At 37.6% G+C, this 16,854-nt stretch overlaps 1 protein-coding gene across 4 annotated transcripts in view; it reads right to left on the bottom strand.

Annotated features, from left to right (window-relative positions):
• The window catches only part of FERRY3 (FERRY endosomal RAB5 effector complex subunit 3), a 51,461-nt gene extending 34,621 nt beyond the window's left edge, over window positions 1-16,840 (bottom strand). The window contains exons 1-6 of one of the 4 annotated variants that reach the window (XM_071072347.1): window positions 16,587-16,840; window positions 13,878-14,080; window positions 12,025-12,170; window positions 7,416-7,597; window positions 2,408-2,507; window positions 2,168-2,289 (exon numbers count right to left, since the gene is read on the bottom strand). In XM_071072347.1, coding sequence (XP_070928448.1) covers window positions 2,168-2,289; window positions 2,408-2,507; window positions 7,416-7,597; window positions 12,025-12,170; window positions 13,878-14,055 — 728 coding nt within the window. In that variant the 5' untranslated portion in view covers window positions 14,056-14,080; window positions 16,587-16,840. Of the gene's footprint in view, window positions 1-2,167; window positions 2,290-2,407; window positions 2,508-7,415; window positions 7,598-12,024; window positions 12,171-13,877; window positions 14,081-16,586 lie in introns of those variants that run through there. The other 3 variants (XM_011745493.3, XM_011745492.3, XM_071072348.1) reach the window with 3 other exon arrangements.
• Between the last annotated feature and the right edge of the window lie 14 nt (window positions 16,841-16,854).

The following is a 16,854-nucleotide window of genomic DNA, read 5'->3' as shown; positions in this document are numbered from 1 at the left end:
TGAGTAAATGGATAAACAAATGGATGATAGAGTATTACTGAGTAATAAAAAGAACCACTGATAAACACAACTCAAATGAGTCTCAAAAGTATTATGCCACCTGAAAGAAGCAAGATACAAATTGCTACACACAGTTTGATTCCATTTATGTGACATTCTAGAAAAATCAAACTACAATGAAGTAAAACTACAAAAAAGGGAAATTCTGTATCTTGATTGCGGTGATGATTTTATGACTAAGTTTGTCAAAATTCATCAAACTGTACACCTAAAACAGAAGAACTTTAACTTCATGTAATTTATTCCTCAACTGACCTGACTTTAAAGAAAACAAAGCAAAAATAAATTTAGAAATACTACTTTTATCAATCTCATATAGGAGTTCCACATATAGTTGTGTTGAAAACAGATCTCTCCTGCCCAAAGAAACATCTATCAAAAAGAAAAGCAAAGTAACAAAGTCACAATAAAAACATTATTTCCTAGGAATACCTGATTTTTAAAACCAGCAGCAGCTACAGGCCAATATTTATGCAATGAAATTGATTCTAAAGATTGAATTTCTGAAACTCTAGCAGCAAAGTAAGGGATAACTTTTTTTTTTTAAGAGACAGTTTCTCATTCTTGTTACCCAGGCTGGAGGGCAGTAGCATGATCATGAAGGGATAACTTTTACAGCAAAAAGGCTTTCACAGCTTCCTTAAGTCAGTGGCTTTCAATGTTTCTGACTACAATATACAGTATACATTTTACATTTTGGCTCAATACACACGTTCATTTTAGAAAGCTTCACGTATGATGCACTCTGATTTTTTTTCCCTATTCTATTGTTATTTTTAAAAGGCTGGTTGGAAAATAAGGGATGTAGAATGGTTCATAGCAGGCTGCAACAGACAGCCTGGGGAAAACGGTAAGGCAAATGAAAACCCGTAATATTTAGATAAGAGATGCTACAAATGTCAGATAAAGAGTTAATGATAACCTATCCATCTGTACATCCATTCATCCCATAAATTTTTACTGAGCATGTCTTATGTGCTAGTGTCAAGAGCTAAACACTTGGCAAGGGACTGGGTATATGACCAAAAGAAAAAAAAAAAAAAAAAGACATGAGACTGACATTACACAAATAAAATGCTATTTAAAAATACTTACAGCATACACTGGCATATGCTGGAAATAGGATTATTATAGTGTACTCAGTATATTTCCAACTGAATATACTTTAGGATTTGAAAAAAATTAATTCTCAAACATACAGATACGTAGCCAGGAAATAATATAGGCATGGCCAAGCTCTAAGGGAATATGTGAAACACAATTTATTTAGGCCATGAGATGCCACACAAGTTATAATTAATGAGAAATCCTCCATGCTATTTCTGTACCTCTACATGCTTCTGTTACTGCACATACCACTCTATACAGTATTATTTATTTATAGATCAGTCTCTGTTTCAAGAATATAAGCTCCATATAGGAAGGTTTTTTGTTTTGTTGTGTTTTGTTTTCCTGCTTAGAGAGTGTTTGGCATTCAACCAATGTTTACTGCATGGAATGGAAACTAAAGAAATAAAGATAGTATTTAAGTATTTAGGTGTATGTTTCTAGAACATAAAACTAAAGTTCTATTTCAAACTAATCAATAACCATTGCCCCCCAAATAATCCACATAAAGCCTATAATGCAAAAGGTGGTAAAAGAAGCATAAAATTATCTTGAACTTTCACTAGCAAATTAAAAGTACATGTAGATGGCCAGGCGCGGTGGCTCAAGCCTGTAATCCCAGCACTTTGGGAGGCCGAGACGGGCGGATCATGAGGTCCGGAGATCGAGACCATCCTGGCTAACATGGTGAAACCCCGTCTCTACTAAAAAATACAAAAAACTAGCCGGGCGAGGTGGCGGGCGCCTGTAGTCCCAGCTACTCGGGAGGCTGAGGCAGGAGAATGGCGTGAACCCGGGAGGCAGAGTTTGCAGTGAGCTGAGATCCGGCCACTGCACTCCAGCCTGGGCGACAGAGCGAGACTCCGTCTCAAAAAAAAATAAAAAAAATAAAAAAATAAAAATAAAAATACATACAGCTAAAAGGTTTAAGTTTGCAGTAAATATAAACCATTACTAACAATAGACCATTATACAAATAAGAACAACACATAGTAAATACCTAAGGGAGCTGTTGTTGGGGTTTTTTAGGTCTTGGTGAAGTTTTATTACCCATTCCTGATACTCTTGTTTTTGGATGGCAGTTGATTGTTTTAATTCATTCGACCATTTATTTTCTAGGTCCTAAAAGAAACAGTGTACCAACTGGTTAATTTTTTTACCGAAACAAAACGAAACGACAACAAAAAAACAACAAAAGAAAATGCAACTGCATACCTAAAAGTCACTGTATTTCACTTACTTGCTGGGATTCAAAATGCTGAGCAGCCAGTGAATTTACATCTTGATCTGTCAGTGATTTTCCCAACTCCTGCATTACTTTTTCCATTTCAATACCTTGTCTAAAACACAAATAAGCAAATCAGGGATATTCATCAAACTTTCAAGGTATATGATCCTTCAGATTCATCGAACACTCTCTATAAAGTGAAAATAAAAGATTTATTTTATAGAAATGTGTCCAGGAATGAGAATTATAACTCGAAAGTACTCAGAATCCTCAGAAATGGAGACTACCAAATTATGATGACAGTGTGTCATATAACATCAACATCATTTGTGCAGCTAAATTTTCATCTAAATTTATTGCATAGATTAATGCAGTCAAAATCTAAGTTATCTTTCAATTACCATGGCTAATGTTAAAAACTCTGGACCTTCTTTTCACCTGTAAATTTCCTCAAAGAAGAGACTCTGCAATTTTAGTTTAAATGGATTTTCTGGCCGGGCGCGGTGGCTCAAGCCTGTAATCCCAGCACTTTGGGAGGCCGAGGCGGGTGGATCACGAGGTCAGGAGATCGAGACTATCCTGGCTAACATGGTGAAACCCCGTCTCTACTAAAAAATACAAAAAACTAGCCGGGCGTGGTGGCGGGCGCCTGTAGTCTCAGCTACTTGGGAGGCTGAGGCAGGAGAATGGCGTGAACCCGGGAGGCGGAGCTTGCAGTGAGCCGAGATCACGCCACTGCACTCCAGCCTGGGAGACACAGCGAGACTCCGTCTCAAAAAAAAAAAAAAAAAAAAAAAAAAAAAAAAAAAATGGATTTTCTATTTGTATATGAACTAAAGTGACTTCAACCTCTGAAAGTTAGTTTACATTATATCCAGAAGCAGACAATTAGATCCTGAGTCAAATTATTATTAAGCCATAAAATTTACAGAGGGATGTAAAATACAGTCTGAAGATGTTATTCACACCTTCTGCATTTATCCAAGAAATAACGTGTAAAAATAAAAAATGGTTTTTCCTACAGGAAAAACTAACCAGTGGTGGTAGAAGTACAGATAATGGTTATTTATGAGGGAAAGGGTAAAGGACTAAAAGGGCATGAAAGAGGCCTACGTAATGCTGGAAATATTCTATTCATTGATCTGGGCAATGGTTACGTGGTCATGCTTTATTTGTGATAGTTTCCTGAGCTGTACACCCACAGTGTGTTGCCTTTTCTGTATGTATGTTATATTTTAATAAATAAGTTCACTTAAAACATTGAAATTAAAGATTATCTTCTAATACAAATGTATGCAAAAAGTTTGTTCTAAAACGAATTTCTAACAAACTAGGAAAGAACAAAGCACAGATATAAACTAAAAGAATTTTATCATCCTAGTTAATTCAAGTAAATTGCTCTTAAGAGTGAATTTCTGGCCGGGCATGATGGCTCACGCCTGTAATCCCAGCACTTTGGGAGGCCGAGGTGGGCAGATTACCTGAGGTCAGGAGTTCAAGACCAGCCTGGCCAACATGGTGAAACTCCATCTCTATTACAAATGCAAAAATTAGCTGGGCATGGTAGCGGGCGCCTGTAATCCAAGCTACTTGGGAGGCTGAGGTAGGAGAACTGCTTGAACTCAGGAGACGGAGGTTGCAGTGAGCTGAGATTGCGTCACTGTACTCTAGCCTGGGAGACAGAGGGAGACTCCTTCTCAAAAAAAAAAAGAAAAAAAAAAAAAGAGTGAATTTTTACTTATTTATAACACTGATTAAGATACTTATACATATGAGATAAATCAAATTCAAGCAAATTATACATATATACATTTCTATATATACCTTCTGGTAGTAAATATTCAATATCCCACTTAGTTCTAAAGCAGATGACTCCATTAATTTCTAATAACTACTACAGGTCAAGTGAAAATTATGCTTGCAAGTGAGATTCTTATTTAGAAACAGAAATAACTGCTAAACATTTATAAATACAAACTTAGATATAAATATATATTACTATTTTACATTACACATGTTCCCTCTAGTGGATAAAAGGTATCATTGCCATTTTTAAAGTTTAAAGAAATATCTAGAATCTGGTTTGCTTAAAAAAAAAAGTACATGTCTTGTGAAGGAAAAGACAGAAATTCAACAAATAAAATTTCATGAACATTTATTTCATCCCAAATATGTCCAAAAGGCAATTAGCTAATCATATAGCTGATGATACAACATATATTTTCTATGATTAAGATAGAAGAAAATTTTATTACACGATGAAATACTAAATATAGCCTGGCTCAGTATGTCAGATGTGACAACTCTTGTATCCTGTATATTATCTTTTTTTTTTTTTTTTTTTTTTGAGACGGAGTCTCGCTCTGTCACCCAGGCTGGAGTGCAGTGGCGCGATCTCGGCTCAGTGCAAGCTCCGCCTCCCAGGTTTACGCCATTCTCCTGCCTCAGTCTCCCGAGTAGCTGGGACTACAGGCGCCCGCCACCTCGCCCGGCTAGTTTTTCGTATTTTTTAGTAGAGACGGGGTTTCACTGTTAGCCAGGATAGTCTCGATCTCCTGACCTCGTGATCCGCCCATCTCGGCCTCCCAAAGTGCTGGGATTACAGGCTTGAACCACCGCGCCCGGCCCCTGTATATTATCTTGAAGATACTTAAAGAAAAAAGATCATTATAACTTGTACTATTGATGCTATGCCAAGAAACTGTCTTTTAAAGATGTACAATGGCATTAAAATGAAATAAGAAATAAGAAAATGTGTCATTTCTGCTCATGAACTGGATAAATAAATTAAGCACCAAAATGTCGGGTCAACCTCCACAGACACTAGTGAATTACAACTTACCTTAAGTCATACTGTTCACCTTTGCAATAAATAGTACCTACCAGAGGAATATAGCTTATTTTTTTTTTTCAAGCTAGCAGTTTGGACAGGTGAAAAATAAATTACAAAACTTTTAAAAATAGATGAATTCAAGCATTATTTATATGTTTAGAAAGAAAAAAGAAGGCCAAACCCCATCAAGAAATATGGCCAAAGATCATTGTAAACAATGAAGTAAACCCAAACAAACCTCTACTAAAAAACTATTCCATGAAAAAAAAAGTATGAATACCAGTAAATGCAGCTAATTAGTAAGTTAATTCAACTTCCCAAAAGATGAAGAATCATGTAGAACAGAAATCTTCTTCTGATTTAGAAAAAGGAACCATTATAGACTATTAATGGCTAGATATAGAGTTTTCTGGGGGGTACAGGCAGCGAACTGTGCTGCAAGTTAGAATCACTCAATAGACGAACTGAAGTACTAGGAATGGAAGTATAGGGAGCCAAAGTGGGAATTTATCAATATACCCAAAGAGGCAGAATGAGTATAGTCACAGAAGACCTGAGAGCTAGTAACAGATTCAGGATGACTTTAAGGTTATATTATTTGAAGGCCTAGGAGGAAAAATCAAACAAATGAAGTTCAACAGAAAGTAATTAATTAGTATTAGGTAATTCTATTTTTATGTATTTTTAAAAACCTAATTCTATATTTTGTTCTTCTTTTTAAACTATATTCACAATTTTACTGGTTACATAATAAAGAACTAGAAAAAAAATTTTGTCTTCCCCAGGGAAATATGTTTCAACTATATACCTAGTGGCAACCACTCACTACAGGTATCTCATCAAAAAGGAATAAACTGCCTCAACAGAGCTGGTCAACAAACCAAACCTATAAACAGTGACAAATATCTCAAAACATCATGTTCTTTTTGACAAAGAGATCATTCTAATATTTTACAAAGTATGAGCATAAATGGTCCAGAGGAGTACAATTGTTATGAAAATTTACAAATCTATGCCATATAAAAAAAAATGCTAATTTGGTACACAGAAGAGGGTATCCCTCAGGAACAATTATTAAATACATTTGCTTATTATTTTTCTGTACTTAAAATGTTCTTAACCATGACAACGTTCCAAAGATCATTCTCATCTTGCTAGCCTTACTGTTTTCTAATGGGAAGCTAATGAGAACCAGGAACAAACCAGCACATCTTTTTAAATTTACTCCTTTGGGACTATTAAATCAGTTACACTAAAAAAAAAAAAAAGTGATTTAGTACTTATGCACTCTCACAATCAAAGCAACACTAAAAATATTACCTTCATTGCATATACACCCAATGTCTTAAATAAGTGTTTTTAAGATAATGAATGTTATTAGATTCTGCTAAATTACAATGGATTACCTAGAAGGACACATCCTGAATTCCTATCACAATTTATCTAGTTATTAGAAAGCAGTCAGGGAGGCCACTTCTTATTTTAAAATACACAATGCTAGAAGTTTTTGACATACTCCGAAGAAAAAATAAATAATAAAAGCATTGTTTGTATACTGTGTTAAGTAATCTATACAGTAGGAATTCAAATCTAATTACAATGTCTTGGAACAATACTGGCGTTATTATTTTTTTCTAAGGTACTTGAGCATACAAAATGAACTGAAAGAGCCATGGACATAGTTAGAGCAGGGCAATGCAGAGGTTCTGAATAGGGAGACAGAATGGTACAGTGGTTAACAGTTCTGAAGTCAGATTTCCTGGTTTCAAATTCCAGCATGCCCTTGGACAAGTTACTTATTTAAGCAAAAACTTCTTCATCTGTAAAATGGAAATAATAGTAGGGTTATGGTAAAGATCAAATGAGACAGGGCATCCAAAGCACTTTGCACAGTGCCTGGAACAAAGCAAACCTTCTAAGGAAGTAATCTATTCCTCTTATTAGAGATAAGAATATACAAGGCCACCAGCATCATTTATTTAGGTAAACCACTTAGAAGGTGTATAAACCTATGAGGACCCTCCCAGTTGTAGTTACACATGTAAACATACAAGAAAATTAATTTCTAATATTGAAGTATTTTTTTCTATCTTATCCTTTTTGTAAAAAATAAAAACAAGTTGTTCTGCAGGCCATCTATTTGACAATGTAACATTTCATTCTGATAATGCAAGAAATTTGAAATACCTCTCTCGTAATTTTTTCAGTTCCACATCTCTCTCACCAATCAGTTCTGAGATACTAACAAAGTAATTATGTTCCAAATTTAAGAGCGTTTCAGAGGCAGGAGAATGAATTAGGTCATGGTACACATCTGCAAAATCTTCATCCCAGCTGGGTTCTTCAGGCCTCGCGTGCTCTAATGTGGTCTACAAGACAATATACAGACATTCTTAAATCATGACCTAGTATTTTTATTTAACAGACTACCAGAAAAGTACGTATATGATTCAATTTTTGTACATCAATGACAGAAAGACCCTCTTTTATATATATATGAATGTGTGTGTATTATATAGGATTATCTAAGTACAGAAAAAAAAATGTGGAGAGACACAGACTAAGTTCTTAACATAAGTTACCTGGAAGCAGAAATGAGAAAGAGGTACTAATGCAGAGGAAGGGATAGGAAGTGTCCATAATAAAAGCGTAGGCTATGACCTCATTTCTGTGAAATCACACACACACACACACACACGATCAACAAAACGCCAATGGTGGCTATTTCAGGACAGTGGGATTTCTGATAGCCTTTATTTATATTCTAACATACTGCATCCTGTATGGTAAAATAACTTGCATGCATTAGTTACATAATCAGAGAAAACTTTTCATTACTAAAAAAATACTGCTAAAATAGGTTACATATTTAGAAAATAAGGTGACCTATGTGGTCACCTGTGAATGAAAGCCAAATTCATGCATACCTATATCAAGATAAATGTGTAATTATGCTTTTAGTTTGACCTTTTCTAGTGTTACGTTTTCTTTTTAAAATATAAGCAGGCTTTTAAGTATATAAAAATGGTAGCTATTAAAATGATGAAGGGACTGAGTAAATGCTGATAGACAAGAAAAGCAGAAACAGGGAGAAACAAAATGGGAATGCCCTCAGCACACACAGATACATCCAGGCAGGTACAGATGCCTATTCCAAGGGCAGCCTCCTCAACTCGTCAGAGGAAACTGATAGCTGAGAAGGCCCTTGTCAAAGATCATATGATTTAATGGCATGAAGCAGCAACAAAACAAAGATTTTGATGTTTTTTCCATTATAGATCTTTGCAAAAGATACCTGTAAAAAAAAAAAACTAAACTAAATTCTTCCCTTTTCTTACCCATGAAAATATTAAAAACTGGAATTTATAATATGACTTAAAGAGTAATAATTTACCTTAAAACAATTGAACACATCACAGAAACAGGTATATTGAACTCAGTCAGTCAACAGGGAAACTTTTCTAATTTGTTCTCTTTCACTTCAACCAGCTGCTACATCAGAAGGCAGGAGACTAGCTGAACCTAGGAACTAGGATTTCATCTACTCTATGCCTCTGAAACTCCAACACTGTTCTGATAACTGTTCATCTTTAGAGGTGGTACTGCTGTAGGAATTATAACCAGCCCATGGGACTTAATTTCTGTTTAAAATTCACTTCAGGGCAAAGTTGAAATTTTGTAGGGAGGAACTACTGCAAGACTGTAGGGATGTGCTTGGCCACACGTAACACCAGATGTTCAGTAGCCCCACTACCAGATCATTCAACTACAATAATCTGCAGCATTAATTTTAAACTCAGTCTAGGGCAAGCCTTATGAATAGGTAGAAGATACCTACGTGAGAAGAACTAAGCATAGTTTTTTCCTTGATCTAATTTATGCCACTCCCTCAGGACAGATGCTACTAGAAAGGGGACTGTGACAGCTGAGAGGAATGGGGCACTAAGGAAGTGGCTGCACAGAGAAAGCTATTCAATGTCCAGGCCATTATTTCTCCACCTCCACTTCCAGGCATAACATCTGACTTCTCTGAGGTTCAAACCATTCAGCACCCCTTATCTTTCATGGCCATTATTATCTAACAACCTACCTGTCCGTCACTCACCCTCATTCCTGTAAAGCTTTGGCACCAAGTTCAAAGACTTCCTCTCTGCCCCACATCCTGCAACCTGGGTTACCTGGATATCCATGTGGATACCCATCCAAGGCCCTGCCTTCTTACTTTCCTGAACTCTACAGTCTTTACTGTGGAGTCCCAGTTAGGGCAAAGGAGTCAGGCTGGAAGGACCAGGGGAAAGCAAAAAGAAAAAGCAGAGAAGCTATAAGTCTGGCTTTCTTCATGGCCAGACCAAGCTTGTCCAACCTGTGGCACAGGATGGCTTTGAATGCCGCCCAACACAACAAATTCATAAATTGCCATATATTTTTTTTTTTTTTTTTTTTTTTTAGCTCATCAGCTATCCTTCACGTTAGTGTATTTTATGTGTGGCCCAAGACAATTCTTCTTCTTCCAGTGTGGCCCAGGGAAGCCAAAAGATTGGACACCCCGGTCCAGGCCATGTAGCCCTCCTGCGCCCAACTTTCACCAGACACCTGCAAGATAGCTGCAAGACTGCAGCTCACTGCAATCTTGGGGTTATCAGTACTGTACGCAGCACTCTACAGCATACAGCATAAATGTTGTCCTATAAAATCTCCAGCAAGCCTTTGTTTCCTTGAAGTCAGCTTCTCTTCTGCTGGCCTGCCTATTGCCTCCTCGCAATGTATTTTCCTGCTTTCTCTAATAAATCCACCTTTCTTTATCTACAACTGTCTTGGTAAATTCTTTTACCCCTGTACCACCAGCCCAGATAGTCATTGTTCACATGCAAAATTTACTAGTTCTCCACACCACCTCAGCCAACCATTTAGTATCCTCACCAGAAACTCAGTCAGTCAGTATTCAAACATTCTAGTCTCTGACTATAACCTCCACCCAAGATTTCTCACTCAATAATTCCCAGGTAATTGATATTTAACCTCATTAGGACCTCCACTTTATAAGTTTCTCAATGTTTTCATTTTTTTATCAGCCATCAACTGCCACCTAGCTTCACTTCCTTCCCTATGTAGCTTACGTTTTGTGATCTAGCATTCAACCACTGTCTTGCCGATATCCTCAACTCCCTTGACTGATGTACCTTATCTTACCTACCTAACAAAACCCGAATCTTACTCCTCTTCTCTATGCCCGCAGTCAGGCTTTAGAGAGCTGCAGCAGAAAAATCACAAAACTCTATAAAGTTTACAGTGACAAACTGGTGCCACTCTTAATCTTGGCCTCAATGATGCCTGGCAATCCTATCATTGCCTGCTCAGTTTTCTCCTTAAATATCCAACAATCTTACTATACCTACGGCCTCATCTAAACAAATAACCTGTCTTTCCTTAAAGTTGAAACAATCAGAAGAGAATATTCTCAACTTCCTGCTACCAAATTAATAAAATTATCTAGATTTATATCCAACCTTTCCTGCTTCTCTTTGGCTATAACTGGAGAAGTATCTGTCTTCCCAGTTATGATTAATTCTCCATTTGAGTTCTGGATTCTATCCCTTCTAGTCCTAAACTCTGCCATCTTAAAAAACAAACCTTTGACCTTGTGTTCCCATTTAGCCAGTGCCCCATCCTTCACCTCTTTATATTCAAACTTCTTCAGTTAGTATACTAATTCTTCCTATTTCCACACTCTCACATTCTTAAAGTCAACGAAATCTAGTTTCCACCACCACCAACTTACTGAAACTGATCTTGCCACAGGCAAGATTACTTGATAAATGCAATGGATATTTTTGAGTCTTTTCTTTGCCTCTTATACTTGAGGTCATCTTGGCATTCTCTCATAGTTTAATTTGCAGTGCTCTTTCTTAGTACCTAAAATCATTTGTGGTACACCTAACGGCACCTTAGACTTTATGAAACGGTATATTATTTAAATAGAAAATGATATTATGTGACTACACAACAATAATGAAGGTAAGTTTATAAAAGTAAACCAAAGGTTAAACGAATTACTATTGCTGGTTTAGGGCTGCCAGATAAAACACAGAACATTCACTTAAATTAGAATTTCAGATAGTGAAAAATTTTTTAGTATAAATATGTTCCATGTAATGTGTTGACATACTAAAAAAAATTCATTTATCTGGAATTCTAACTTAACTGGGTGCCCTATATATATATTTTTTTTTTTTTTTTTTTTTTGAGACGGAGTCTCGCTCTGTCACCCAGGCTGGAGTGCAGTGGCCGGATCTCAGCTCACTGCAAGCTCCGCCTCCCGGGTTCACGCCATTCTCCTGCCTCAGCCTCCCGAGTAGCTGGGACTACAGGCGCCCGCCACCTCGCCCGGCTAGTTTTTTGTATTTTTTAGTAGAGACGGGGTTTCACCGTGTTAACCAGGATGGTCTCGATCTCCCGACCTCGTGATCCGCCCGTCTCGGCCTCCCAAAGTGCTGGGATTACAGGCTTGAGCCACCGCGCCCGGCCATATATTTTTAATTACTAAATCTGGTGACCCTATGCTGGTGAGATATACACAAGTAGCCTCTTGTTTTACGAAGGTATTACATAGAAAGCACTTTGTCTTACGTGCTCACCCTGATACAGGAAGCACAGAAGCAGCAACATATTTATTATAGAATGTTGGTATGTGGAGAAAAGGGATCTTACAACTATTTCAGGATTACCATAGCATTTTACAAATTTTCACCCAAATCCAGAATATCCCTGAAATTTACGATCTGACCTATTTTCTTACCTCCGCATAAGCTTTGGCCCACGTACTCGCCAGCTGATGTAAATCCACCTCACCTGATTTCACAGCTTCCAGGGATGCTTCAGCATCTCTATCATAATCTCTGAGGGATTCTTCTTCTATAAATTGAGTCAGAGCTTCTTTTAAGTCTGTTACAGGGACATCAAACACCATCATCAGCAAAATCCAGGGATAAATAGGGAACATTTTACCTGGCTGAGAATTCCAACCTGAAATCTTATTTTTAAATTTTTATTGATTTATTTAGAGATGGGTTCTCTCTCTGTTACACAGGCTGGAGTGCAGTGGCATGATTGCAGCTCACAGCAGCCCTGAATTCCTGGACTCCAGTGATCCTCTCACCTCAGCCTCCCGAGTAGCTGGGACCACAGGTGCATGCCACCATGCATGGCTAATTTTTGTATTTTTGGTAGAGATGGGTCTCGCCATGTTGCCCAGGGTGGTCTCAAACTCTTGAGCTCAAGTGATCCACCTGCCTTAGCCTCCCAAAGTGCGGGGATTACGGGTGCGAGCCACCTTGCCTGGACATGAAATTTTATTTTATCAAGCTGATACTCTTAATAGAATCTCCAACTAAAATGAAATCAGCTTAGGGGGTCATTTAACTAATTTCATGATTATTTTCCTTTACTATGACAGGCTGTCGCATAGACAAAGGTCAAAAGTCTTAACTCTTATGTATTCCCTTGATACTAATAAAGTAATGTTACTTTCTTAAGCCTGATATTTCAGTTTGAAGCCACGGGGGTATGAGGACATAAAGAAAATGCTATAGATTTTGAGGGTCTGAACATTACTGCATTTAGATTAAAAAGAGTTTTCCATGTAACTTTAAAGGGTACATTGTTACATCCTTTGAAAGAGAAGTTGAATGACTAGCTTATTAAAACATTTAACTCAGATGACTGACCGATTTCAGTTTTACAGACACCACTTAGAGAGTGACATAATGGAAGAGCACTGTGAGAAAAGCTAGGACACCCGTGTTCTGGCTCTGGCTCTATCATTATCACTATGTTTGCGACTTTAGACAGTGGTTCCCAATCTTAAGTGTGCATTAGAATCCCCTGGAGGCCTTATTTAAACAGACTGCCGCATGCTACCCCAGTTTCCGATTCAGCAGGAATGGGATGGAGCCTGAGAATTTGCATGTCTACCAAGCTCTCAGGTGATGCTGTTGCTGCTAAATGATTAGAAACCATATTTCAACAACCACTGTCTTGGGTAAATAATTTAACCTCTTTATGTCCCAGTTTCCTTGTTTGTACGATGTGATTGGGCTATAAAGTTTCTAGGTTCTCTTATAACTCTAACTGATGATCTAACATATTCTGAATTTAAAATTTTTCCTAGACTGTGAGATAGAACACAGACCTTTAAAAATGGTTTAATACATATAACTTTATAAAACTAATGTAGGTAAGCAAAGACTATTCAAAAATTAGTACACTTTCTGTTCTATGGCATCTCAGAAATTAATAACCAGATTATTAAAAGGGCAACCAATTTACCACTATAATGCTATTACCACTATAATGCTAAACTGCCTTATAACTTCACCCAACTAAATTCAGAAGAGCTCCTGTAATTCCAAACTTGGTAGCTAATTTTTCATTATAAAATCCAATTTTTATACTTTATAAACAACTACCACTTATAGAAAAAAACACTTAATAAAGCTCTGGGGAAATGTTTTTATTCTTGGAATCAGTTCCTATTTTATGGCTGTTCCTATTTTAAAGCTTCTTAGGTTTATGCTTTCTAATATGAAACTTCTAATGACAGACTATTGAAACTACTAAAACGATGTTACTTTAAAAAAAATCAGTCCTCACCTTTTTCTATAAAGCACGGTAAACTGTGCAGCAGCATCAGACGTCCATGTAAATGACTGGCATTCTCTTGAACAGGAAATCTGAGTGGCACTCTCAGTTCTAAGCACTGGCTTCCTACTTTAAATTTATATACAAATTCTCTCTCTCTATTGCAGAATCTTTCTCTGTTTTTCTTCATGTTCTTTGACAGGATTTCTAAAGAACTAACAAAAAAGCAGAAGGTTATAAGTCCATAAAGAAATTTATTTCATTATTGTTGTCCTACTTCTAAGAAAACATTCCACCATTCAAGCGATTTTATATGTGTGACTCTGAGCCAATTATTCTAGTTTTTCCCAAGTGTTTATCCCTGTACTTCCATGGAGAAAACAAAGTGCTTCTTAAAAACAAACAAACAAACAAACACTTTGTTTTAAACTTGATTTAAGAAAAAAAAAATTATGGCCATAAAGTACTTTATATTCCAAGGCAGGGTTCTCAATAATAGGGAAGGACCATGAAGAGATGAGCAGAGAGAATTCTTAGGGAGAGTTCATGGGTGGGGAAATACAAAGCTTATGAAACCGCTGGTAAAAAGAAAGTCAAAGAAGCAAATCAGGGACCAAGCAGTGATTCCGGAGAACTTAGAGGTTGTGGTCATGAGATGTGACTGGGGGAAGGGGAGTAAGAAAGTGTTAGAAAGATTTCCATGTGGGAAGAAGATACACAGAAAATAGAGCGTACAGAACCTCCACTTCTGGCCCACACCCAAAGGCAACCTAGACACTACTAAGAAAGAAGAAAATCTAGTTAAAGGAAGTAAGAATCAACATCAATTAAAGATTTATTTATTCATTAGCCTTGTAACTGGACTTCCTATGGCTAGGCTTTCTCCCATCAAATCAGTTCTCACATTATTTTCTACACTGAAGTTATAGTACCCTTTCTTTTAAAGAAAGGAATATACTTATCTGATCATGTTGTTCATCCGTTTAAAAACTTTCTATGACATTCCATTGCTCTTGGGATAAAATGTAAACTCCTTATCCCAGTTTACAACACCCCTGCTTATATTTCCACTCTTTTCTCAGAAACTGCACCTCTCCTTGCTAACACACAAATTCACAAATTTTATTTCCCAGCCATTCTGAACTTCTGTCAATACCAAACTTCTCTTTCCATGCCGAATCTTTTTGAATGCCTTTTCCTTGGCCTAGACCACTCTTACTGATTTTAATTCCGTTGGATAACAATTGCTAATTCTTCAGGTCTCAGTTTAGCCTCTAGGAAGACTTATTCAACTTCCCAAAACTGGACTGGGTCCCGACAGGCTCTCATATTAGCCTGGACTTATTTGAATCATGGCACTAACCACGCTCTCTTTTTTTTTTTTTTTTTTTTTTGAGACGGAGTCTTGCTCTGTCGCCCAGGCTGGAGTGCAGTGGCGCTATCTCGGCTCACTGCAAGCTCCGCCTCCCGGGTTTACGCCATTCTCCTGCCTCAGCCTCCCGAGTAGCTGGGACTACAGGCGCCCGCCACCTCGCCCGGCTAATTTTTTTTTGTATTTTTAGTAGAGACGGGGTTTCATTGTGTTAGCCAGGATGGTCTCGATCTCCTGACCTCGTGATCCGCCCGTCTCGGCCTCCCAAAGTGCTGGGATTACAGGCTTGAGCCACCGCGCCCGGCCTCTATTTCTTACTCTTGCTAGAAAACAGTCTTCTTGAAGTGGGAGGAATACTGTCTTGTATTCCATGTATTAAGCAGGATGTTGGGAATGGCAAAAACTAATAAATAATTGTTGGATTGTGTGGCGTTTTTATTTTATGGTGCTCACGGGAAAAATAAAGAAAAGCAATTATTCATATGGTTCTTTAAAAAGATATCACCTGAAATATATATTAAAAAAAAAACTCAAAGGACTTTTGTACGTGTGGTGGGGGGGCGGGGCTGGTAAGTTGAATTATCCAGACTATATTTTCAAATCTGTATGTAGGCTATACACAAAAATCTCCGTCTATTTCACCATAATGCAAATAGACAGGGCATTTGTTTTACTCAGGAAGAATTAACATTAAACGTAAAGCAATAAAAATTTTTATAAAGTTAGAAAACTACCGAAACTACATAAAGGTCTATTTTATGTAGAAATTTCACTCCTAAGTATATATCCAAATACACACACACGCATACGTTCGCTGAAGTATACAGGGAAGAATGCCCATACAAGTTTTATTTATAATAGCCCCAAACTGGCAACAACCAAAATGCGTAATAGTAGAATAGTAAACTTGTTTATTTTATGAGATAAGTACTACACAGCAATAAAAAAGAACCAACCGCTAATAAATGCAAAAAAATGAATGAATCAGGAACGTTGGAAAAAAAAAAAAAAGAGAGAGAGAAGGCAGACACAAAAGCTCTGGTTCAACATTCAGATTTGTGTTTCAAGAAACTGGTAGCTTTAGTTCTTTCTCCCCTCACTCTTTTTTTAGACTAATGGTCTATCCTGAAGCCTTGGCTCAGTTTTAGCAACCGTGATCCAGGGAAGTTTCCCAGAAGAAAACGGGATGGGAGGAGGGCTGGACCGAACACACACAGCCAACAGAGCGGAGGCTCTGAGGCTCACATTAGGCAAAAGGAAGGCAGAGAAACTTCAACCGGGTGAGGGGACTAATCCCTCTGCAACGGGTGTCAGTCTGAAAGGGCGTCGTCACTCGGTTCTGAGCTCACCTCGCCTAGTTCCGAAGTCCTGAGCAGTCCGCTCACTCGAGCTGTCAGCGCGTCCTGCACTGGGAAACCAGCTGACTTGCCCACTTACACTTTCCAGCCCGCGGACCCGCGACCGCAGATTCGCCACAACCATTTCTATTTCTTGGCATCTTGTAGAAAATTTCTCAGTCCAAGTGCCCGTAGGTCCCAACCTGTTGCAATTTAACCATTTGAAAAGGGCAATAAGGTGTATTTCTACTGTTATTCTGTATTTCAGAGACAGTGCAAA

Source organism: Macaca nemestrina, chromosome 10 (genome assembly GCF_043159975.1).
Source record: "Macaca nemestrina isolate mMacNem1 chromosome 10, mMacNem.hap1, whole genome shotgun sequence".
Taxonomy (NCBI): domain Eukaryota; kingdom Metazoa; phylum Chordata; class Mammalia; order Primates; family Cercopithecidae; genus Macaca; species Macaca nemestrina.
The sequence above is the reverse complement of the archived record's forward strand: the minus strand, read 5'-3'. Positions and strand labels throughout refer to the sequence as shown.